The sequence below is a fragment of the Arvicola amphibius genome, chromosome 4 (assembly GCF_903992535.2).
Source record: "Arvicola amphibius chromosome 4, mArvAmp1.2, whole genome shotgun sequence".
NCBI lineage: Eukaryota > Metazoa > Chordata > Mammalia > Rodentia > Cricetidae > Arvicola > Arvicola amphibius.
Genome location: NC_052050.1, coordinates 53,109,654 through 53,133,950, shown reverse-complemented (window position 1 = coordinate 53,133,950; position 24,297 = coordinate 53,109,654). Strand labels below are relative to the sequence as shown.

Below are 24,297 nucleotides of genomic sequence, written 5' to 3'. Positions count from 1 at the left end.
TGGGGTTGATGGCAGGGCTCTTCACCTATGTCCTGCGAGGGCCTTGGAGACACCCAATATCAGTATCAATAGTCTAAAAGGAAGGTGTTGACAGGTGCTACCCGCTCCAGAGGTTCTAGGCAGGGATCTTCTCTTTAGCCTCTTCCAGATTCAGTGGCTGTTGGAATTGTTTATCCTGTGGCCCCACCATACCATCCTCAGGGCCAGCATCTTCAAATCTCTCTCTGCTCTATATTTATGCTGCTTTGTCCTCTGTGGTCTCCAAATTCCCTTTGCCTCTGTTATAACAACACTCAATATTGTGCTAAGAGACCACCTGGATAATCCAAGTTAATTACCCTAATTCAACACTCTTAATCACATCTGCAAACATCAGATCCAAATCCCTGCATCCTTAATTTATCTTTCTGGGTCATCTTTCACCTCTCCTCCCTCAGGGCTCTGGTCCACACCAATATCCCCAGTCTCCTCTAGAAGGCTATCACTCCCAATACAAACTGCTTCAGCTTCCCAAGTTCCCTAGGTACCCCTACTCTCAGCCCACTCCACACCACACAGGGGACATAATTGCTACACAGGATCCATGCTGCTGGGTAGGGCAGTCCAGGGGGCAATTCCAATCACAGTACCTCAAAATACAAAGCTATTGAGTAAATATTTGAGCATCCATGTAAGACCAGACATATAATTTGCCTGCCAACACTGTATCTCAATTTCTCTTTTTTTTTTTTTTTTTTTTTTTTTTTCCTCACTACCCTGAGGAGTCATTTTAGACATGTTTCCCTTCCCACTCCCATCTTTGGAGTTCTGGGTATTGCATCCAGGGCCTCACACATATTAGGCAAGTACTCTACCACTGAGCTTCCTCTCCAACTAGGCATGTTTTTCAAAACACCTCCAACACAAAACCATAGTATAACACTGTGCACACCTCTATGTGTTATGTGAATATTTATCTCCTAGACCAGTTCTTGGCATTTGGGGACCTTGGACACATTCCCTTTGCTTCTGTGTCACCATGAGCAATCTTTATTCTCTTAAATTGTTTCTGTTGAGCATTTCCTAACAGTGATTAACACACGTGGCTAATATAGTCAACTTTTCTAACCCAGTTAAATACTTGCTTTGTAGGCTTTTAATCTCAGTCCATTTTCTGTTGCTATAATGAGATGCCCCACTGAGTAATTTATTCTCTCTTGTTTTGTGCTGTCATTGTTTGTTTGTGTTTGGGTAGAGTCTTGTGTGGTGGAATAGGGGGGTTCAGGCAGGATCTTGTGTAGCTCTGGTTGGCCTCAAACTCACTCTGGACCCATGACTAACTTTAAGACTTTAAGATTTTAAGACTTTAAGATTTTCTACCTATACCTCTCAAATGCTGGGATTACAGGCATGTACAGCTACTCTGGTCATATTGAGAAAGGCTGGTTTAACTTGTAATTCTACAGGCTAGAAGATGGCACTACATCTTCTCAGCACCTGGCAAGGGCCTCGGGGCTCACAACAAAGCAGACATCTCTTCCTGTTCTTATGAAGCCACCAATCCCATCATGGGCACACCCCACTCTCATGATCTCATCTGTCTCAATTATTCTCCAAAGGGCCTGGCTTATTTCCAAATACCATTAGCAGGACTGAGGCTGGAGCTAAGTGGCACGGAGCTGCTTACTCCTTAGCATGTGTGAGGCCCTGGGATCCATTCCTAGCACTGCAAAATACCATCAGCACACAAGTGTGGGGATTAAGTCTCCAGCATGCGAACAGTCTCCTAATTCTAATATGGGAGTCATGATAGCACCCATCTGAGAAAAGGCATGTCTTGAGGAGTCAGTCATTCATAGATAGTGTGTTAGTCAGGGTTACTGCTGCTGTGATAAAACACCATGACCAAAAGCAACTTGGGAAGGAAAGGGTTTATTCGCTTTACATAACCAAAGTCACAGTCCACAGAGGGAAGCCAAGGCAGGAACTCAAACCAGGTAGGAACCTTGAGGCAGGAGCTGGTACAGAGGTCATAAGGGGTACTGCTTACTGGCTTGCTCCTCATGGCTTGCTCAGCCTGCTTTCTTATACCACCCAGGACCACCAGCCAAGAGGTGGTACTACCCATAATGGGCTAGGCCCTTTCCCACCAATCATTAAAAAAATACTCTATGTACTTGCCCAAAACCTGATCTTACAGAGGCGATTTCTCAGTTGAGGTTCTCTCCTCTCAGACACCTCTAGTTTGTGCTGACATAAAACTATCCAGCATAGATAGACAGACAGACAGACAGATACATACATACATACATACATACAACATTCATACATAGACAGACAGACAGACAGATATTGATAGGCAGATAGATGACAAACAAAACTATCATATTCCAATATGTAACACCCACCACCTGTAGAGCACTCAGTATGTGTCAGGCTAAGTATCTGTTTGTTTGTTAACCAGAATGGTAGCTCCATGCTTACAGGGATGCTTTAACTCAACAGCCATTCCTAGGAAAAGAAGGACAGCAGAAGATTTAAGTGTCCAAGTAACAAGCAGGTGACCTGAGAAGAAGCCATGAAGATGAAAGGAGCTGGGAGGGGAAAATCAAGACATCCTGCGTGAGGAGCTCTTAGTTCAGCAGAACCAGGGAGAAGCAAGAAAGGGGTAAAAACACCAACTCCATGGTCACCACTCAGGGGTGGCTGGACACGGGTTCCATTAACAGAAGTCAAAGGAGATGGGGCTGGAGAAAGACATACCAAGTTCAAGGGTGACTCAACAGCCAGAGAAGTAGACTTGTTGTAGATTATTATTTCAGGGTGTGTTACTTCTGTTTATGCTGTGGAACATTGGTTCAATGATGCAAAACTGTGTTGCTTTTGTTTACGCTGCATTTGTTTAACTCTGTGAAGCTGTGTTACTGTGCCTGTCTAAGACACCTGATGGTCTAATAAAGAGCTGAACAGCCAGTAACAAGGCAGGAGCAAGGATAGGTGGGGCTGCAGGCAGAGAGGATAAATAGAAGGAGAAAGAGGAGAGGAGGATGTCAGGGGCCAGCCACCCACAGAGTAAGAGTGAAGATAAGATATATAGACTGAAGAGAAGGAAGAAGCCCAGAGGCAAAGGTAGTCAGGATAATTTAAGAAAAGCTGGCAAGAAAGAAGACAAGATAAAGCTGGGCATTTATAAATAATAATAAGTCTCTGTATGTGATTTATTTGGGATCTGGGTGGTGGGCTCCCCCAAAAAGCCAAAAGAGGAAAAAGAGGGAAACAACACCAGTTTGGTGTTCCAGCGTGGGGCTGGAGTAAAAGACAACCAACTACACCGAGTGGCAGATGTTTGCAAGGACCGAGAAGGGTGAACTTGCACTGTGTGGACACAGGAATGTTCTGGCTCCCCAGGATTTACCCTTCATGAGCCCCTGAGTCCAGTCCCTGGGTGGGAATATGTAGAATGTTGTCCTCTGAGTGGAGCACAGCTGGGACTACCCACACGAGACTCTCCACACCCCCAGCTTGTTGCTGCTCCCTCATAAAAAGAGAACCTTGAAAGAGTCATTTAGTCCTCCCTCGCTGAGATTCTGGCCGCACTTCCTATGTCCTGTCACCTGGCTGTAATCCCAACCCAGCTGTGAGTGGTCTCAGGTGGTTCTAGAGTATAGAGGAGCTGGAAGGTTGAAAAGTAGGCAACTCCATGTGAGTAGCTTTAGGAGGTCGTTACCCACACTGGGAAGAACCCTTCGGTGATAACAGCTCTTCTGAGGTCTCACACACATCTCTAGGCCCCTCACCCATGCTCCTCTAATTGAGCCCAATAAACTCATTGGGTCACCAAGCTAGACTTGGATGGAATGAATAATTTGGTTGGCCATTGGTGCCCTGGCTGGGATAAAGAGATATTTGCTTATGTCTTCCCAGGAAAAGCTTAATTCCCTACCAAGAGACAGGTCCATGACTCAAACTGCACTGAGATGTCCCTGCCAGGACATGAGCAGCGTGACCAAAGCTAAAAACACTGATTCTAGCTGTCAGACTAGACAGGAACGTTCCTGTCATCAAGGCTCCTCATTAACCCAGAGCTGTCTCATTTTGGACGAGTTTTCCCATTGAATGCTGTGACTTCTCCCTGGCTGACCATGTACGTTCCCCTCCTAGAGAGGCTTAAGTTCCGTGCAACCAGGAACTTACACAGGAGAGTTCTAGAGAGAAATGACAAGCTGAGACACTGGGCATGACTGTAGATGGGGGTCACATGGGCTGACGTGTAGAAAAAAAATGCTGAGCAAGACAGGAGGGGAGGCAGTAGGACATCATTTATGAAACATGGACTGTGAGGTTGGAGGAACGTGAATCTGGACCCAGGTGAGCAAACCTTCCTGCCCTCAGAGCTTCGGGGGGATGCTTGAGCAGCATCCCCTAGCGTGCAACTGTGCTGCAAATCAAGAGATGAGGTACACACCAGCATGGAGGCTCACACCTGTAATCCCATCACTTGGGAGCTAACACTGGAAGATCATTGGTCAAAAGGAACGTTGTACTAATTTTGAATTGTGAGGCCAGTCTGGGCTACAGTGTGAGTTTGAGGTTAGGATAAGCAACAGAAAAAAAACTCTGTCTCAGAAAGGAAGGAGGGGGAGGGGAAGACTCTTGCTAGCACACAATGGGTTCTTGATACATGTCTGCTGTTTCTCTCCTTAGACTCATTCCCACCTTTGTTCTGCAAAAGTAGCACTTTCTAGAAAACTATCAAAAAGATTGTTTATGAGTTGGTGTTTAGGGGGCAGTGAAAATACAGCCTTTGCAGGATGAAGTATTTGAGAATCGTTAAAGTGATGGAAAAGAGAGTGGCCCTTGCGTTTTCTATTCCCCTTACAAACAAATCTCGTTACAAGCTTCCTTATGTCCTCGGTACCGAAAGACCTTCACAAGGGAAAATCACTCAGCTTTACACGGAGGGCAGGAGCTTTCTTTGTTGAAAGGGAAAATGAAGTTTCCTGCTAAATAACTGAGAGGCTCTGCCCACTGCCTCCAGGATAAACAACCCAGCCACGAAGCAGCCCACCTTCCAGAAGCAACTTCAGGAGGGCCAAGAAAGTGACACTGTTGGTGTCACCGGGTCAGAGAGAGGTTGAGTAAGTCCCTTACTCTGGCCAACAGCCACCTCCAGACCTTGCCCAGGGATGCCTGGCTCCTAACACACCTGTTCCACAGAGGGACAGAAAGCTGATATTGTAAGGACAGGGAGCGAGGAGGGGAACCTGAAATCAGACTGAGTGGTTGGCAGGCCCAGGAAGGGAGGATTTGGTTCCAGGTCTTTAGGAAGTCACCAGAGCAAGGCAAACAGGAGATGACATCATCTTGTTCCCTTTCGGAAGAGATCTGACTTCAGTGTGGAGAATGCCATGAAGGACAATACTGGAAGCTGGGGCCTGGGAGTGTTGCTTGAGAGGTAAACACTTGAGAGTAAGCACAAGGTCCTGGGGTCCATCCCCAGCCCAAAAGAAAGAAGAGAGGAAGGGAGGGAGGGAAAGAAGTTAGCTGAAAGACTTTTAATCATGGCTACTTTTCCTGTATCTTGAAATTATGAAGATGACTGGCAGGCCCTAATGACGTAAATAAATTCAAATGTCTCAAAGAACAGTTTGGGGGTGGCACATATTCATAGGGAACAAAGATTTTAGAGCAGAGCTTCTCAACTAAAGGGTGATTTGGGTCCCCACTTCGGGAACATTTGGCAATGTTTGCACACACATTTAGCAACACAAGTCAGCCCTGCAAAGGGAAAATTATCCAGCCCCAGATGCCAAGAGTGCTCAGGTTCAGAAAGTCTGATATAGAGTGGGATTTCCTTCTTTGTGTACAGGCTCTCCCGTTTCCTAGCTATGTGACTTGGATATACATCTCTTACCCTCTCTGTGTCCTTAAGCCAAATGATGTTTCTTGCTATCAAAGGAATAGAGAGGAGGAGTGAAAGGCAGTTTGGAAGGCTGCTGCTGAAGTCTAGATCTGGAATGGCCCTCAAAGGCCCATGTGTTAAGGCACGGTCCCAGGTTTTCACTATTAGCTGGTAGAACCTTTAAGAGGCGGGGTCTAGTGGGAAGTCCTAGGTCACTGTGGGCATGCTCTGGAAGGGAACTGCAGGAATCCAGCCCTCCTCAGCCAACATGGGATAAACAGCTCTTCATGTGTTCCTACCATGAAGCGCTCCCCAAATCCAGACTGAAAACTCCCAGAGCCAATGTAAACATTTCTTCCTCTTAAGCTGGTTATCACAGCCATTTGGGACCGTCACAGGAAAGTGACACAGCTCTCTCTCCCATCTACTCCCTGGCATATAAGGAGAAAGAACAAGAGAACAGTCCTGGTTTACACAGCAAGAGGGAGTAGAGACACTTGTCCATATCTCATATCTCTCCTCTACTAGGTAACTGAGAAAACACAGAGGCTTCCAAAAAAGAAGGTTCAACACACTGGATCTGAGATAGATGGAGCCAGACTCGGTCCTATTTTACCAGGTAGAAGACGATGACCCCCCCCCCCAGGGGCATGATGGTGCACACCCATAATCCTAGCACTTGAGAGGTAGAAGTAAGAAGATCAAGTGTTCAAAACCATTCTTAGCTACATTGCGAGTTCAAGTTCAGTCTAAGCTACATGAGACTATCAAAGAGTGAGTGACCCTGGGAAACACCTAACCTATGTTTCTACTAACTATAGAATACGAATTGTCATTATGCATATTAAAATAAGACAACCATTTAATAAGTTTACTGAGTACCTACTATATGCCAGGTAATGAAAATTGTCAAATTAGATATACAATATAGAAATCTCAGTAAATGGTATCCTGTGTGTGTGTGTGTGTGTTTGTGTGTGTGTGTGTGTGTGTGTGTGTGTGTCTGTTTGAAAATGTGTTCTTTAAATTTATGGAAGGGGGCTGGAGAGATGGCTCAGTGGTTAAGAGCATTGCCTGCTCTTCCAAAGGTCCTGAGTTCAATTCCCAGCAACCACATGGTGGCTCACAACCATCTGTAATGAGGTCTGGTGCCCACTTCTCGCCTGCGGGCATACACACAGATAGAATACTGTATAGATAATGAATAAATAAATATTAAAAAAAGAAAAAAATAAATTTATGGAAGGCACAGAAGTATGCAATTAATTCGGCCTCTGTAAAAGCCTTCCTTAGCACATGTTCTCCCACAGGCTTCTGGCTCTGGGGAGTCCAATCAGACTGTTCCACTCTTCTGACCACAAGCCCAGGAATGAGCATGCTAACAGTGCTAGGACAATGAGTGTTTGCTCTGGCATGCCAGTTCTGGAGACTCTATGAGCAATGCAGAAGGCCCTCTTGCTACCCACGTGGGCAGAGCCAGAAAGAGAATGAAGAGACAGAGTCGGAGACACGGTGACATCACCTGGGACCTTGGATGCATTCCCACCCAAAGCTGCTTCAACCAGAACTGCAGGTTATAAAAGACAACAAATGTTCTTTCGGTTAGCCAGATGAAGTTAAATTTCTATCACATAAAAGCAGAAAGATCTGAAAAAGATCCATGGAAAAATGACTATAAATAAAAGGGGGAAAAAAAAATCACCCATTCCCCTCCCAACCGTGAAACAGCACCATATTGGTGTGTGGTTCCCTAGGGTCTGGCTGTTTGGTCAGCCTGAAACTCAATATGTAGACCAGGCTGGCCTTTAACTCACAGAGATCCACCTGCCTTTGCCTCCTAAGTGCTGGGATTAAATACATACACCACCATACCTGGCTTCTACTTGGAGCTTTGCTAGGGTGACCGCTGGTTTTGTTTTTCTGGTGTCCTCCAATCATTGGAGTGATTGCTTTTCAAACAAGGAAATAGGCTTTCAAGGCAGAGTCTCTTGGGCTAGAATCCTGATTAATCTCCTCCCCTTTGTTAATGATTAATTTTACTTATGCTCTGTGCTGTCTGTCTGTGTGCATATATGCTAGGTGCCCAGAGGTCAGGAGGAGGAGACAGAGCCCTTGGAGCTGTTTACAGGCATTTGTGAGCTGCCTGCTGTGAAACTGAACTCCCATCCACTGGCAGAGCAGTACTGAATCTTAACCACTGAAACATCTCCCCAGCCTCAAGACTGGCCCTCCTCTAACTGTGCTGGGATTATAGCCGTGCACCGTCAAGTCGTGACTTCCCAAGGGGTTTGTTGTTAGTGTTAGTGGGTTCGTGAGAAGGATGGGAAATCCGGTGTCTGGATATAAAACAAAACAGAAAGGCTGAGGGTGTAGCACCAGTGGTAGAACACTTGCCCAGCAGGCCTGAGGCTGAAGTTCAGCTCTCAGTACTGTGAGGTGGGGTGGGGAGGTTGAGTGGGGGAGGGGTGAGGATGGGGGAGAAGGCAAGCAAAAAAAAAAAAAAAAAAAAAAGATAAAGCAGTTCTGGGAACTAGGCCTGAATTTTTCTGTGAAATCCACCAAAAACGTGTTACTTTCTGGCTAATTACAAGGTGCACAGGTTACGTACTATTTGAGGATCTGGTTACTATAACTTGGCCCACTTATAATGTAATTTCATTCACTTTTCCTTGAGCAATAAAGAGATCGTAATAAAGTACAAGATACTATTGGCCTTAATTTAGGAAAGCTCATAAAGAACATAGTTGATGTGCCAATTAACTGTTACAAAGTATTACAGTGTGGGCGGGTGTGGTGGCACACACTGTCATCCCAGAACTTAGAGAAGCAGAGGCAAAGGGAGTTTAAGAGTTTAAAACCAGCTTGGACTACACATGACCAAGCTCCAACCCCCAGCACTACAGGGACAGAGTGAGCTAGGAGGAGGGCCCCAAGTTAAAGCCTGAGCTACACAGCAAAACACCATCTAAACAAAACAAAACAAAAGCCAACAGCAACAGAAACAAACCCACAGCACTATAATGCTTTCTTTGTCCCAAGACCTGAGGGTTCCTCAAAATCAGAAATTACACACCCATGTCTAAAAAAAAAAAAAAAAACCTGCTCTGTGAAATACATTAACCGAGAAAGCAAGAGTAGAGTTGATTGAATTAGAACTGCCTCAAAATAACAAAGAAGAACTCCCATGGCTCCAGATGCCCAGAGGAATGCATAGAATAGGCAGGGAAAAAAATTAAGGAAAATATTGGGGGGCGGGGCTTGGGAGATGCCTCCCAAGAAAAGAGCCTGCCACACAAGCATAAGGAAGTGAATTCAAGTCCCCACGTAGGAGCTAGGCATGGCAATGTGCCCTTGCAATCTCAGCACAGGGGAAGGATCAGCTGGAAGGTCCCTGGGGCTTGTTGCCAGGACAGTTTAGCCAAATCAGCAAGCTCCCAGTTTATCGAGAGATCCTGTCTCAAAAAATCCAGTGGTGCATGGTTCAAGAAGACACCTGGCACCAGCCTCTGTCTGACGTTCACATTTGCACCTGCACGCACATACAGAGAAAATTGTTTTCCAAATTAAAAGGCATAATGAAGTCCTATTCACAATTACCACTGGGATTAGGGAAGACAAGAAATACTGCAATAGGCAGGAATGCCTATATAAAACCAGCAAGAGCTAAAGAGAGCAAGTCCAGAAGGAGTAGACTATGACCAGAATACACTGGAATCTAAAGAGCTGAGTAAAAGCCCACGGGGAGAAGGAAGATCAACACACATGTTCTTTAGAGAGTGGCTCACCTGCTCCAACGCCAGTCCATGAGCCGAGCCCTCCAAGTCCTCATGGACACGGTCCAGCAGCCAGAGCAGGAACTCCAGGGCATCATGCTGGGAATTGCCTTGGAACTGAGAGCCATACTTGGAAACGGCATTCTGAAAGGAAACAAGGACAAAAGTCACCTTGGGCCTTGACACAAACGAAGGAAGGTCTGTAAACACCAAGCTATCAAGTGGTCATCATGCAGCCTTGACCTGAAATACTAACATGGAAACAACATAGGTAGAAATATTCTTCCCCACCCTCAGCTAGCAAAAGGGTCCTCTGAAAAGAAGGCAGTTCCAGACCTTGAAGATCCATGAGGCTGTCTCTATAAAATTGTGTGTGTTTACGTGTGTGTGTGCGTGTGTGTGTGGTCGTGCACACGTGCATGCATGCGAGGGCTGGAGATCTAAACTCAGGTCTTGCCCTCACGTGCCAAGCACTTTATTAAGCCATCTCTCCAGGCTCTTTGCTAAATACTTTTATAACGTCGATCAACCATCTATCGTCCCCGAAGCCCTTGTCCTCTGATCACGGGGACACCATGCACCGCTGACCTTCCTCCATCATTCCACTTCCACACTCTCTCACAGGTCACAGGAACACGCCCTTCTCACTCTGCTCTCCTGAGTGGACAGCGCTCATTCTCAAGGCTTCCCCTCTTTGCTAACGACCATACTGACAGCAAAACTGACTTCCTGAAATGCACATGTGTGTAGCTCCCTCACCAACATGACAGTTGTAAAATACACATGTGTAGCTCCCTCACCAGCATGACGGCTGTAAAATACACACGTGTGTAGCTCCCTCACCAACATGCTGGCTGTAAAATACACATGTGTAGCTCCCTCACCAACATGCTGGCTGTAAAATACATGTGTGTAACTCCCTCACCAACATGCCAGCTATAAAATACACACGTGTGTAGCTCTCTCAGCAACATGCCGGCTGTAAAATACATGTGTGTAGATCCCTCACCAACATGCTGGCTGTGGGGCCTCTCTCTGATCACTTCAGCTGGAGTCTCCCCTGAGCTTCCCTGTAGCTGAACCATCCACATGGGTAGGGCTACCTGACTTAGCAAACAAAACTGAAAGCATATTGGCTGGCACTGTGGGTCAGTGGTAGCATGCTTGCCTAGAATACACAAAGTCCTGGGTTCAATCCCCACAACTGCAGAAGGAAGAGGAAAAAAGGAAGGAGACACTGTACTAAAAAGTTACTCATTGTTTATCTGTAGATACTATTAACAGGGTGTCCCTACCCTACCCTTAAGCCACCAACAAAGCTGCCTCACAGTACTGACCTTCCTGTTGTGCAGCCAGTCCCTCAACTCTGAATCTCTAAAACCAGTCCTTGGCATTGTGTGTGTGTGTGTGTGTGTGTGTGTGTGTGTGTGTGTGTGTGTGTATACCCCCTCACAATTAATGATAAGTAAAAATCAAATTTAAAAAAGTAAAGTCTCTCTGTATATACACAGTAATTTCACTTTGGAGAATGTAACTCGGAGAGATAAGAGACACAAGCAAGGATATTTCTATGGACCAAAAGTGTCCATGAGAAAGCTAGTGGTGGAGCCTCACATTTGTACCCAGGACCCTGAAAGGCTAAGGCAGGAAGATCTTAAATTCCAGGCTGGCCTAGGCTATACAACAAGACCTTTTCACCAAGAAACCAAGGGTTGGGGATGTGGCTCAATGTGGAAAGTTTGCCTTGCCTGTGAAAGACCCAAGGTTGGATCCCCAGCACCACAAGACGGCGCAGGAGCAAAAATACACAAAAGATGAGAATGGTATTTGGTATGTCTATCCTGCAGTACAGCACAGCTTGGTCTGCTGTGTGCATGTGAGTGTGTGCATAAGTGTGTATATGAGGGTGAGTGTGTGTGTAAGACTGTTAGTGTATGTAAGAGAGTGCATGTGAGTGTATGAGAGTATGAGGATGCGTGTGTGTGTGTGTGTGTGTGTGTGTGTGTGTGTATAAGTGTATGAGAGAGAATGTGTTCTCTCCCAAATACTGGTGATTTTTCAACATTTCTTCTAGTTATTTAATGGTTATTTTTTTCTGCCCAATAGTTTTTACTGTTCCTATTTCTCCTCTTACTGTTTTGTCCATAACGTTCAAAACAAAAGTGAGGGAACTGGGGATACAGCTCAGTATTTAGTAAAGCCTTCGTAGTGTGTCAGGGGGCCTGAGTTCAATACTTAGCACCTCGGGAGGGAAAAGAAAAAGAAAAAGAATGAATCTTTGTTTCAAGAAAGAGGAGCCTCTACAGGAACATCAGAAGTTCAAGGTCATCCTTGTCTACTTAGTGAGTCGGATGCCAGGCCAGTTGCAAATCAGTAAAAGACAGAAAACTTAAAAAGTTAAAATAAATAAAAGAAAATGCCTCTAGTGCATGGTTGTATATCTAAATTTGATTTAAAGCACAAGTATATCTAAATTTGATTTTAAGCTAAGAGAAATTCCAGATGGCTGAAGCCCTCAGTACAACCATAGAAAAACTAGAATGCCACAAAATAGCAGACATATCAGAGCCTGAGGGAGCTGGGTGTGGCGGTGCATGCCTGTGGTCCCAGCATGCAGGAGACGGCGACAGGAGAACCCTGAGTTCCAGACCAGCCAGGGCTGCACAGTAAGACTCTGTTAAAAAAAAGTATTTTTACAAAAAGGCATAGCATAAACAAATATAAAGCTTCTAGCATTGGGGTAGGAGAAAAAGAAACAATTTGTATAAAACATTTGTAGAGAATACTGAGAGCACAGGGAAGCACACCTAACATTAAGAACAAAGCCGAAAGGATACACAAACAGTAGAAGAAACTAGACAAGAAGAAACATGGGGAAGTACTTCCACCTCATTCCTAATTGAAGACTAAAAGTAAAGCCGGTTTTTCAATCAAGTAAGTCAGGTCCATTACCAAGCCTGCTCACAGTAAGGGTAATGAGGTGCTAGAGATTTGGGACTGCAAAGAGAATTGACATTATGTGTTCTCTCCTCGAAAAGGGGTTAAGTACCTGATGTTGGTGATTATGTAATTATTCTGAGTTAACCATCTTACCCTGTGTACACACCTCAAAGCATCATGCTAAGCACTATTGACACAGAGTTTCTCTTGCCAATTGTTAAGTCTTATAAAACCGGGGCCAGTGGGCTCCGGAGAGTTCTTAAATGTGTATATGCAACCTGACATTATTGTTTGGAAAGAAATAACCAATGAGGATTGTAAATAATAAAAAAAGAACAATAATCAAACCCAGTGGAGTTGATTTAGGAAGAAAAAAATAAAGGTGCCAAGTCTGGAGGCACACGCCTTTAATCCCAGCACTCGGGAGGCAGAGGCAGACTGTTTCTGTGTGAGTTCGAGGCCAACCACAGCTACATAGTGAGGTCCTGTCTTAAAAACTAAAGAAAAATGGAAGGGAGGGATGGAGGGTACACATTTAAGATGGGATGATGACTATCCAGGTACCTGCACTTCCTAAAACTAATTCAGCACTTGAAATGGATGCACCTCACTATACAACTTACACCTCCAAAAGTAAAACCAGAAAGTCATTAAAAGAGTTGTTCCTTTTGTTTTGAAAACACAATCCACTCATGGAATTATGTATTTGGAAATCATCAGAGCTGAGAACAATGACTTAAATACAGGGAAATTGGGGCTGGAGATGGCTCAGTTGTTAAGAGCATTGACTGACTTCAGAACTCAGGTTTGATTCCCAGCACCCTGATAATGGCTCACAACCATTTGTAACTCCATTCTCAGGGTTTCAAGGCCCTCTTGGGTGCCATGTGGCACACAGACATACATGCGGGCAAAGGACCCATTTACATAAAAGGAAAGAAATATAATTTTTAAATAAAGTAAGTTAGAAAAATACAGGCATTTTCACTACAGTGTGCTCACTGGAAAACGCAATAGGACAACAGTGTCTCCACAAAGGATTGGCCCATCTGATGATATATTCAATTATTAAAAGTCAAGTTCTGAACATTATTCTAATGCCAAAAGGTCTTGTAATAATACTTACATTATTAAAAAGAAAGAAAGAATACAGCAGGGTGTAGAGGGGTGTGCACCTAGCACTTGGTTGCAGAGTTAGGTACATCAGTTCAAGGCCAGCCTGGTCTACATAGCAAGTTCCAGGCTAGCTAGTCCACAAAGCCCTAGCTCAAAAACAAACAAGCAGAATGCAGAACTAGGATTTCTTTATTGGGGTAGGGGAGGGGTGTTGTTTTGTTTTGAGTTTTGGTTTTGTGTGTGTGTGTGTGTGTTTTGGGGTTTTTTTGTTTTGTTTTGTTTTGTTTTGTTTTGTTTTGTTTTGTTTTTTGAGACAGGGTTTCTCTGTGTAACATTCCTGGTTGTCCTAGAACTCACTTTGTAGACCAGGCTGGCATTGAACTCACAGAGATCCACCTGCTTTTGCCTCCTAAATACTGGGATTAAAGGTATGCAAGCAGCACTGCCCAGCCAGAACTAGAATTTCTGATTGTTTACAACATACCAGTAAGTTTACAGTGGTTTATACTATAATGATTCTGAGGAGTTACAGATTCTTCTTATACTTTCTAATTTTTTTGCAATACACATAATTATATCATTAGAAAATAATTATAGACAATGAGAGGATTTTAAAAGTGTATTTAATTCATTTTCTGTTGAAACTTGGTCCTGCTACGTGTGGGAAACTGGTGACTCTCGGCTCAAGAAGGGAGAATACTGTAAACCCATCCTATTTGTAGGTGTGGGGTCAAGCCCCACATGCTGGACCCTTCCTGCGTCTGAAGCTAGCTGGACTCTCCCTGGGTCTGAAGCTAGCTAACTAGGGTCAAGACCATCTCCTTAACAAGATCAAATCTTTAATTCTCCACTCTCCTCCTCAGCTACATGAGCCTTCATGGATGAATTTGTCAAAAGGATTCTGGGTCTTCGTTCCGCTCCTGCTCCACCCATCTCCTGGGCTGTCATTTTCCTTCCCAGGCCTGGAGTCACTCTCTCCCGTCTTCCATGTCCTCACCTGACACTTCATCTTTCATAACCCAACTCAGGGCAAAGGGACCTCAGCAGGGAAGGCCGAACTGCTCCTCCAAACAAATCATACCCTCTTGCCACAACGCCCAGAGCGCCTTGTAGTTTTCCTTTCAGCTTATCACCAGTTCTAACTGAGGGCCTGCATGACCCGTGTCAACATGCATTTCTCCTCTAGAGAGTAAACTTCAGGAGAGTATGCTCAGATTTGGACTCAGACTTGGCCTTCGGTCCCTGGATCTGGGTTTGCACTGGCCACTCATCACAGAGTCCCTGTTCCCGATAGACTGTCTCCACGTTCAATAAGCACGTGTTTACTAGGTGAAAGTTTCAATACCCATAAGAGCTCACCTAGATTTCCATCACTAATATTTAAAAGTCGGGATTCTAAAATCTCCTCTACCTTCCAAATCTAGTCACCTGAAAGTCCCAAGGGAACCCCAGATTACATCCCCTTCATTAGCAACTTGGTTATCGTTCAGTTCCCCCAAGGCACTGGGAGCTCCCAGGGCCTGGGGGTGCAGACAGCAGAAGAGAGGAATTCCTGGTGAGTCACCAGCGTGATTACAAATGTGAGCGTTCTTCCAAGCCGCTTGCCACTCTCACTGCTGTAGCAATGGGGTGGGAATGCATCTGGTAAAGGCAAGCTTACTCAAAGATCACCTCCCTTCCTGCCCCAGGGCTCTCTGCAGGAAGGAAGTGTAATTCCAGAATAAACATTCCCCAGGAACCAGGCACGTTCTATATATAGCTCACTTAACACAACTACCTTATAATGAAGTAATGGTCATATAGTTCGATTTTACAGACGAGGAAAGATTAACCTGCATAAAAATCATAAAGCCCCAGAGACCTTGCTCTTTCTGTGTGTGCGCCCACCAGTGCGTTCAAGCGTATATGAGCACCAAACAAGTGTGTTCCTCGCGGCTTTTTTTCAGACAAGATCTATCATTGAATCTAGAAGCTCAAAAGTCGGCTAGACTGTCTAGCCAGAAAGCCCCAGGGATCCACCTGCTCTGGTCCCCCTAGCGCTGCAACTACAGGCCCACAGGGAAAACACAGGTCTGCACTAGGTCACTCATTTGACCTTTTTTTCCTTTTTACCTGGGTTCTGGAGCCAGAACTCATAGCCTCAAAGCCTGCATCACCAAGCACTCTGCCAAGCACTGAGTCACTCACTGCCCACAAGACCACTATTCTACACCACTACTATATTTGAAAAAGCAACTGTGACCTAAAAGTGACACTAAAGACATCGTGTGACTACTGCAACATGGTGCTTCTCCAGGAATGGAGGTGGGAGAGGAAGGCAGTGGCTCGCATCCGAGCCCTTGACACAACAAAGGCTGCTTTCTCCGGCTGAAACTCAAGATGTTTATGGAATGAACACTGACAGTCATGCTTGCCCTCGCCTCAATAACAATCACTAGTCCTCGGGATGCTTCAGCTCTCTGTGCAGAGCTGCGGTTTTACAGCAGGAAGCAAGCCCTGTGCACCAATTATCAGGACCGCTTTCATCCGACTTTTGTACTTTAACCCATTCTCATGCCCTCACAGCATCCCCAGCTGTGATCTTGCAGATAACAAATGCTCACATACTGTCGGGATTTAATATGAATTAAATTAAGGGATATCATCTCTAAATTAGCGATCTCGCTGACTCGCCGCCCCCCCCCCATTTGTCACAGTACCTGACCCACTGGTTCTCAGCAGCTATTGTGCTTAAATAACCAAAAGCCACGATGTCCAAGGTCATACATGATCTGAAGAACCTCGCCTGCCTTCAACACGCATCACCTTCAGGCCTATCCCCTTTCTACTTACTGATCACTCTGCCTGGATTTTCCCTAGCTCTTGGCCTGGCTGTGTCCTTCTCAACATTGTTCTCCACGCCTGTATCACTCCTTCCCCAAACCTTGGCCTTCAAAACTTCCCACTCTACACCCCTCCAGATCCGAAGCTCTAACTCACCGTGTCCCGCAAATCCACACTCCTTCAACAACTGCTTGCTAAACACAAAACTGCTGGATAAACTTAAGGCTGCCAGCTCTCTCCACCCCAGCTCAAAATACCAGGGAGAAACTAATTCTAAAAGAAAGCATTTGTAAGTGACAATGTTAAAACACATCACCTCAAAACAAAGGCGATAACCGGTGGCTGGACTAGCTAAGTGGTATCTACAGAGGGCCCCCCACCTCCCACCCGCCAGAGAACCCGGCTCGGCTTGATGGTTCACACGCTTTTCAGGAACCGAAACCAGAAGGATCGGTGGAGGCTGTGGACCGCCGGCGCTGCTGGCGCTGCCTACCTTGAACTCAGCGGAAAGTTGGGGCGTGTATTCGCGCGTCCAGAGCGCGCGCACCAGCGCCGCCAGCTGCTCGGTGACCTCGGCGCGGCCCGGCGCCGCCCGGTAGCGCCCCAGAGCTAGGAACTCGGCCAGCAGGTCCGTGTTGCTGAGACACTGCACCACGGCGTTCATGAAACAGGTGTTGCCGTGGTTCTTCAAGCCCTGCGCGCCGGGCGGCCGCGCCCCGTCGCCCGCAGACAGCTGGGGTTGGGGTCCCGGAGGACGATCCGGCCCTGGGCTCCCGGGAGCGGCCGGTGCCGGTGCCGGGGCGCAGGCAAAGCCCCCGTCTCCATCGCCATCGTAGGGGCCGGACTGGGCCGGGGGCCGGGACCGGGGTGGCGAGTCCCCTGAGCGGGAGTGGCTGCCCAGAGCTAGCAGGAAGCGGCTGAGCAGGCGGCGCAGGGAACGCCGGCGACGGGGCCGGGGCGCGGGCGGCCCCTCTCCCAGTGCGTCCCCGACTCCGGGATCCATGCTGGCCGAGCACGGTGGTCCGGGAGCACAGCCCCCGGGGTCCGAAGCGGACCGGCAACTCCCCGATCCTCACCACCTCTGAGAGGCGTGGGGCGCCGGCTACCTGAGAGCCAGGTGTGCGGGCACCGGGCGAGGGCGGAGCCAGGGGCGGGGCCGTCCCGCCGCCGCCCCGCCCCGCCCCGCGCGGGAATCCGGCCCTGGGGCAGCGCCCGCCGCTTGGCTCCCGCCCCCGCGGCCCCGGCTGAGAATGCAATCCCCTGGAGCCCGCCTAGTGGACTTGCCCGCCCTTCCTTCCCGCCTTGGAACAGGCCTTTCCCTTCTGTTCGCCTTCTCCGCCCATCCCTAAGCTGCGGAGACAACCCGGGGATGGAAAGCAAAGCCCAGGCTCTGGTTAAGTTTTTTTCTGGTCTTGGGAGCCAGGTGAAGACGACGAAAAATCAACCGGCGAGTGGTGTCCCGGGTGACTCAGGTTTGCCGAGAGGAGCGTGCTGGGAGTTGTGCCGGTGGGGAGCCCAGGTTCAGGTGTGTGCGGTCAGGTGGCTCCACTTCCTTTGCAGGCTTTGCCTGCACCGGTCTCTACACTAGAACTGGGAGTACTAGTGGGTTAGGGGTTTGTTTTTCTTTTTCTTGTTGTTGTTGTTTTCACACTAGGATACAGTCATTTTCCAAAAACTTGGGAGACTTGATCGTCCTGGTTTTCATCGGTGAAGGGAGCTCGGAGAGGTTAAGGCAACGAAATGAGAGAAACCGGAACTCGATCCCCGCTGGGTACACTGCCGAGTTCCAGCCTTTTACAACCCCAGAATTTGCTCGGCAGCAAGTTTGTCGGGTCTCAGGCGCGCCCCCTACTCGGTTGCTGTTTCATTCCTCTACGCAAAATCCTGGCGTTATCGTCACCCAATCAGAATTAGTTTGGCCTTGCCCCGCCCTTTATTCCCAGGGTAACCCTGGAGGCCTTGGCTCCTTTTATCCTATAACTGTCAGGTTTATAATTAATCAGGCAAGGTCTTGCAAAATGAATTTCTCATCAGTTTCTAGCTCAAAAAGAGATCAGCAGCTTTCTGGAGTCAGTATTACGTCGGTACCCAGAAATGTGACTTGCTATTTAATAAGTGGTCATCATTTATTAAATATCCTCCTCGATCTTTCACATAGAATTGCAGCAGTTACCCGGTGCCAAAAAGCTGCACAAGTTAAGGTTAAAGAATAGCCTGTAGTGTCCGAGACTCAAAGTGTAAAAGGTCACCATTTACCCCCCACAAGAGATACCCACGTGGTTGATTAATTCATAAGGTTCATTTCATCGCCCTGCCGATGGTAAGTATTGAAGGTGTCGTGGTCTTGGCCGGCTCTAATGAGTCATCTCCAGAATTTCACCTTTAAGACGATTCCAAGATCCTCAGTAACACACGGGAATGTATTGGGGAGGGGGGTTGTTTGGTAACAGTTGAGGGGTTTTGTTGGTTTTGTTTTGGCTTGGGGGTTGGTGAAATGGCGTCTATCTCCACTTGTGTAGTCCAGGTTGGTCTGGCACACCCAGTCTTTCAACCTTAGCCTCCCGAGTGTGTGCCTTCACACCTGGCTAACACAACTTAGGAAGCATTTGGTGTTTAACTCTGTCGGGAATGCCACCGATACATCACCAGTTCAGCTCCCTCACGTCTCACAATAAAGGTCTGAGTGGAAATTTATTCTTACTTGGCCAAGTAGAAAACTGAAGCTGAAATTGTTTTATGAGCTCGTTGTATAGGCTAATTTTGATAGTTAATCTGATCACATTAAGAAATCACCTAGGCCGGGCTGTGGTGGCGCATGCCTTTAATCCCAGCACTAGGGAGGCAGAGGCAGGTGGATCTCTGAGTTTGAGGCCAGCCTGGTCTACAAGAGCTAGTTCCAGGACAGGCTCTAGAAACTACAGAGAAACCCTGTCTCGAAAAACCAAAAAAAAAAAAAAAAAAGAAAAGAAATCACCTAGGAGGGCCTTTGGGATGGTAGAGCAGGTAGAGGTGCTTGCTACCAAGCCTGGGGACCTGAGTTTGATCTCTGAACCACGTGATGGAAAGAAAGAACTGGCCACTCAGATGGTCTGCTGGCTCTATATATGTGCTGTAGCGTGGACATACACACACACACACAATAAGTAAATAAATAAACAAGGAAATATAATTTTTAAAGATCACCTAGGAGACTGCAAGGGTGCCTCTGGGTGAGACTGCAAGGGTGGTTCTTGAGAGGATTAATTAAGTTGGGAAAGACTCACTCTAAATATGAGTGCTACCGTCACATGGATCAGGGACCTGGAGTAAATAAAGGGGGTGAGCACTGGCTTCCTCTCTCCTTCCTGCCTGGGGTGACGGGCTTCCGTGAGCTTCACTGTGAGGTTCCGCTCAAGTGCCAGCCTGGGGCAAAGCCAGCATGGATCAAATCATGGGAAACACTGTGCCAGAATAAGTCGTGCTTTATGTTGTTTCTGTCGGGTATGTGGACAGCTATACGAAAGGAACTAATACACCTGCCCAAACCTAACCGCTCACGCTGCTTCACCAGTGCACTGATAAATTAAAGGGTCAGTTTGAGCTGGGGAGATAACCCAGTGGAGCCACACTTACTTAGTCGTGCCTGAGTCCCTTCCCCATGACCACACACGCTCATTTTATTTTTATAAGAAAATAGCATCCCTCCCTGGGGACAGATCAGGAAGTATGCCTGTGGATTTGGGGAGACATAAAAAAGAGATTATGGCCAGAAGACAGCACCTTCAAATTTATTAATAATTAAAAACTCAACAAATTATATTCTGGACAATTTTTTTCTATAACAGTTCAGTTTCAATGTACAATGTAAGATTGTAAATTATTCTATAAAGGAAAGGAGAAACTTCAAGATAAAGGATTTTGACTACAGGATGAAAGTAGCCATGAGAAATCAAGACTGGGACTGGAGTCGACCCACACTTGGTCTTGGGCAGGACTGTACTCGGTACAGGGTGGAGGCTGGGGAATCCTCATGCTTCATGAAGCAAATGGGTACTTCCATCTCAGGATGGCTCCGTCTGCACTCACACTGATGATGTACTGGTTTCCTGGACTTACCCGGATGCCCATGATGTTGCCACTGTGTCCCACCCCGACGTGAGTCACTTCACCGTCATTATAATCCCAAACTTTGACCAGATGGTCATGTCCCCCTGAAAAACAATTACATGACATGGTTGATACAGAATAGTGAACCAGCCCCGACCTCACATAACTGCTTCATTTTCAACACAGTCCCCCATATGATGCAACTTGAAGAAAAATCCATTATTATATAAAGCTTTTTCTTGACCTAAAAAAAAAAAACTTTGTATGTTGTAGTAAATTTAGAATGGAAGGGAAAATGCCACCCAGAATTAACCACTAACCACACCCTAACTGTTGGCCCTTCCACTCCTTTCTCCACATATGCAGAGGTGCACACGCACACCTGTGTATGTATTAGCATCCCACTGTGTCTGCTTTAATATCTTTTTCTAAAACAGTGTGTTTATGAAACTTTGATTTATTTGAAGCGCTTATTAATGTCCTGAAGAATCAAAGAGCCTGGCAGGAAGTTGTATTAGTGCTGTTCTAGTGGCCCTGTCCTGTGGTAAATGCCCCCAAAACATTAACTAGTTCATCCACAGGAAGGAATTGAGGCATCACGTTCTTCAACAATAACAATAAACAAACAAACAAAAAAAACTGGTGGCTCATACTTAAGTAAAAAAGACAGCAGAGGAGCTGGGAATGGTGGCCTACCTACCTCACATCCTAGCGCTCAGGAGTCTGAGGCAGGATGATCACAAATTTGAGGCCAGTGGGAGCTACATACAGCAAGACCCTATCTCAAAACAAAAACAATAAAAAATGACCAAAAAATGTAGAGGAAAGCAACTTGAAGGCTCGGGGACATTTGAAGGCTCATTTCTACCCCAAAAAGCAAACCTCACAATGTCTAGCTCGTCTTTTCTGTTTGCCCTGTACAAATGTCTTCCCTCATTGAAGTGTGACTTTTCCAGCCATGGTAGCGGGCTGTTTGGGCTGTTACCCAAGGTGTCCTTGAGACCCTCTACTGGCTCTTCTCATTGACTCTCACCTAAGACTTCCTTGACCTCTGAAATAAGGAACCCTGGGGGTTTTCTTACCTTATTTGGGACTGGGACTAACCTGTCACAAAGTGTCCTCCTTCCTGAGTGATGTCCATACCATTGATCGACCCAGACAAGGAACCTTCCAACTCTCTGATTACTGACCCATCAAATACTTCCCAGTAAGCAATCTGGAATACAGAAGGGCATCAGACAGGAGTTGGTGCAGTGGAATCATCCACACACATGCTCGCAAAAGATGCCTCCACTTTATATAGAAGGTAGCAAAAATACACCCTGGGAGGGGATCAGTTGGAATTATAAATAGGCCATGGCGAGTGGGTGGAGAAACCATTTTATTATTTTTAGTATTGGTTTTGAAATTTGCATGCTATTTAAAGAGATGTTGATATGCCATAAACCTGGATAGTGACAGAACGAGATTTTTGATAAGGCGAAGCAGATTGAGTCTGCTGCAACATGTAAAATAAAGAAGAGAAGTACCACTGGGGAAATCTGCTTCTGCGCTCTGAGGATGAGGGCCAAACTGCAGGCCTGGTGGGAGGGAGAGTTCTTTCTGGCAGGGTTTGGGGGACAGGGGATTTGTGCCAGTCCGACTGGAGCTTGTCTCATCTTTATCCGTCACTTGCCTTTCTGGCCCAAAGCAACAACATATTCCATAGGGTGGGACTTAAAGAAACTGAACACCTAACCTTGTTCTCTGCCTGGAAACGGGACACCAAGCTGGGAGAGATGGGTGCTGAAATGGGGAACCAGTCCTCTAGACTGTTAATGTAGGGCCATAGTATCACCCATGGGGGTCAGCATGCAAACATGCTCTAGCCCCTATGTGAGGTGACACACTATCTACGTATAACCTATGCACATCCTCTATCTGTATACTTTAATAAATTGTTCAGTAAGAATGCAATCCACCCACCCCCTCACCCCACTTCAAGCATTTGCAGGTGTTCACAGTTGATTGAATCTGCAGACACGAGACTGGACGGTGGAGGTCCATCTGTGCTTACCTTCCTGTCTGTGCCACTGGTGATGATCTGGAATTCCTCGGGGTGATAACAAACACACTGGAATAGGGTGTTGGCCAGGATCATCTGATTCCTCCTAAGTCGCCTGAAAAGTAGATTCAAACACTCTGGAACTCTACTTTTCCCTCCCCTAGAAAACGTTTTTATTATGCGCCGTGCAGTTGGGCGAGCTTGGATGGGGTTGGTTTTTCTTAGACTTCTCCTGCTGCTCATGCAGTAGCACCTGGTTTGGTTTGGTTTGGTTTTTGTCAAAAACAGACACTTGGGGACTGGAGGTTCAGTTTAGGAACATGTGCTTCTCTTTGCAAAGGACCAGAGTTTGGTTCCTGGAACTGGCATCAGGCCGCTCACAACTGCCTATAAATCTAGCTCCAGGAAATATGATGCTCTCTCTTGGCTTCACATGTATACACACATATGTTTTTTTTAAAAAAAGAAAATTTTAAAGTAGACTTCTGGATATTCTGCTCTGTTCTTACATCTCCTCCCACCACAAGTGTCAGCAAGAGTCAAAAGACAAGGGCTAAGGATGGTATCCCCCTTCTAGAGAGAGAGAGCATGAAACTAGAGAGACCGTAAGTTCCAAGAAGAAGGAAGTAGAAGATGCTGAATTCAGAGCCACACTACCACCTGTCACAAAATCTGAATTCTCAAGGCCACCATTGGGGCCAAGTGGCACCCCTGTAAGCTGAGCGGCAAAGTGTGGGGAAAGACTGTTCTAATGGATATTATTGGGCCCACCCCTAAGGTTCTGGAGTCAGAAGGTTGTGATGGAGACCCAGAGATCTGTATGTGTTTGAAACCAGCCTTCCCACCGATAGTTATGTGCATACAAGTTTGAGAACCTCTTGCCGTAGACACCGTAGACAAGCTTAGGCTACTTCAGACTTTGGTGGATTCAGGAATATGCATAGGCTTTCTGGCTAAACATCCCTGATCTGAAAAATGGAAGTGGAAATCTGAAACTTTTGTCAGTACTAACAATGACGCAAAAAGAAATGTAAAGGTTTTGGATTTTAGGGGGTTTGGGACCTTAAGATTAGGGATGCTAAGCCTGTCCAAGAATCATGGCTGTATTGCTTCTTCCAGAGCTGGTACACCGGTGGCTGTCTCACGGGCCCAGCTCCTGGCTGAAAATGCACCTTCTGCAGTTTCTTCTCATAATGGAAGCTTTCAAACACAGGGTTTGAGCAGAGGATTTTTAAAGATTTTTGGCACAAATTAAATATGCTTGCTTCACAAAAGGAAGGTGTTAAAGATGTGAAGCAGTCACAAGCCGCCACTAAAATAAACTCAGATACCCCTTCTCAGTACACACTTTCCCAATGGAAGTCATGTGTCCATGGGTCTAGGCCTTGGCCCAGCGACACCACATGGGAATTTATTAGACATGCAGAAGCACAGGTGTCTTCTAAATCTATTCAATGAAAAACTGTCTACAGAGCTGGGTATGGTGGCACACGCCTTTAATCCCAGCACTTGGAAGGCAGAGGCAGGTGGATCTCTGAGTTCGAGGACAGCCTGGTCTACGAAACAAATTCCAGGACAGCCTATTACACAGAAAAACCCTGTCTAAAAAACAAACAAACAAAACCAAAAAACAA

The 24,297-nt window shown here is 46.3% G+C and overlaps 2 protein-coding genes across 3 annotated transcripts in view; both read right to left on the bottom strand.

Moving 5' to 3' along the window:
* Positions 1–17,637, bottom strand: part of Usp43 (ubiquitin specific peptidase 43) — a 66,801-nt gene extending 49,164 nt beyond the window's left edge. For both annotated transcript variants that reach the window (XM_038327277.1, XM_038327278.1), the window contains exons 1-2: positions 17,027–17,637; positions 9,667–9,798 (exon numbers count right to left, since the gene is read on the bottom strand). In XM_038327277.1, the coding sequence (XP_038183205.1) occupies positions 9,667–9,798; positions 17,027–17,536 (642 nt within the window). In that variant the 5' untranslated portion in view covers positions 17,537–17,637. The remainder of the gene's footprint in view (positions 1–9,666; positions 9,799–17,026) is intronic.
* Positions 17,638–20,547: 2,910 nt separating this feature from the next.
* Positions 20,548–24,297, bottom strand: part of Cfap52 (cilia and flagella associated protein 52) — a 45,096-nt gene continuing 41,346 nt past the window's right edge. Inside the window, exons 12-14 of the mRNA XM_038327383.1 lie at positions 22,676–22,778; positions 21,724–21,835; positions 20,548–20,723 (exon numbers count right to left, since the gene is read on the bottom strand). Of these exons, the coding sequence (XP_038183311.1) occupies positions 20,548–20,723; positions 21,724–21,835; positions 22,676–22,778 (391 nt within the window). The remainder of the gene's footprint in view (positions 20,724–21,723; positions 21,836–22,675; positions 22,779–24,297) is intronic.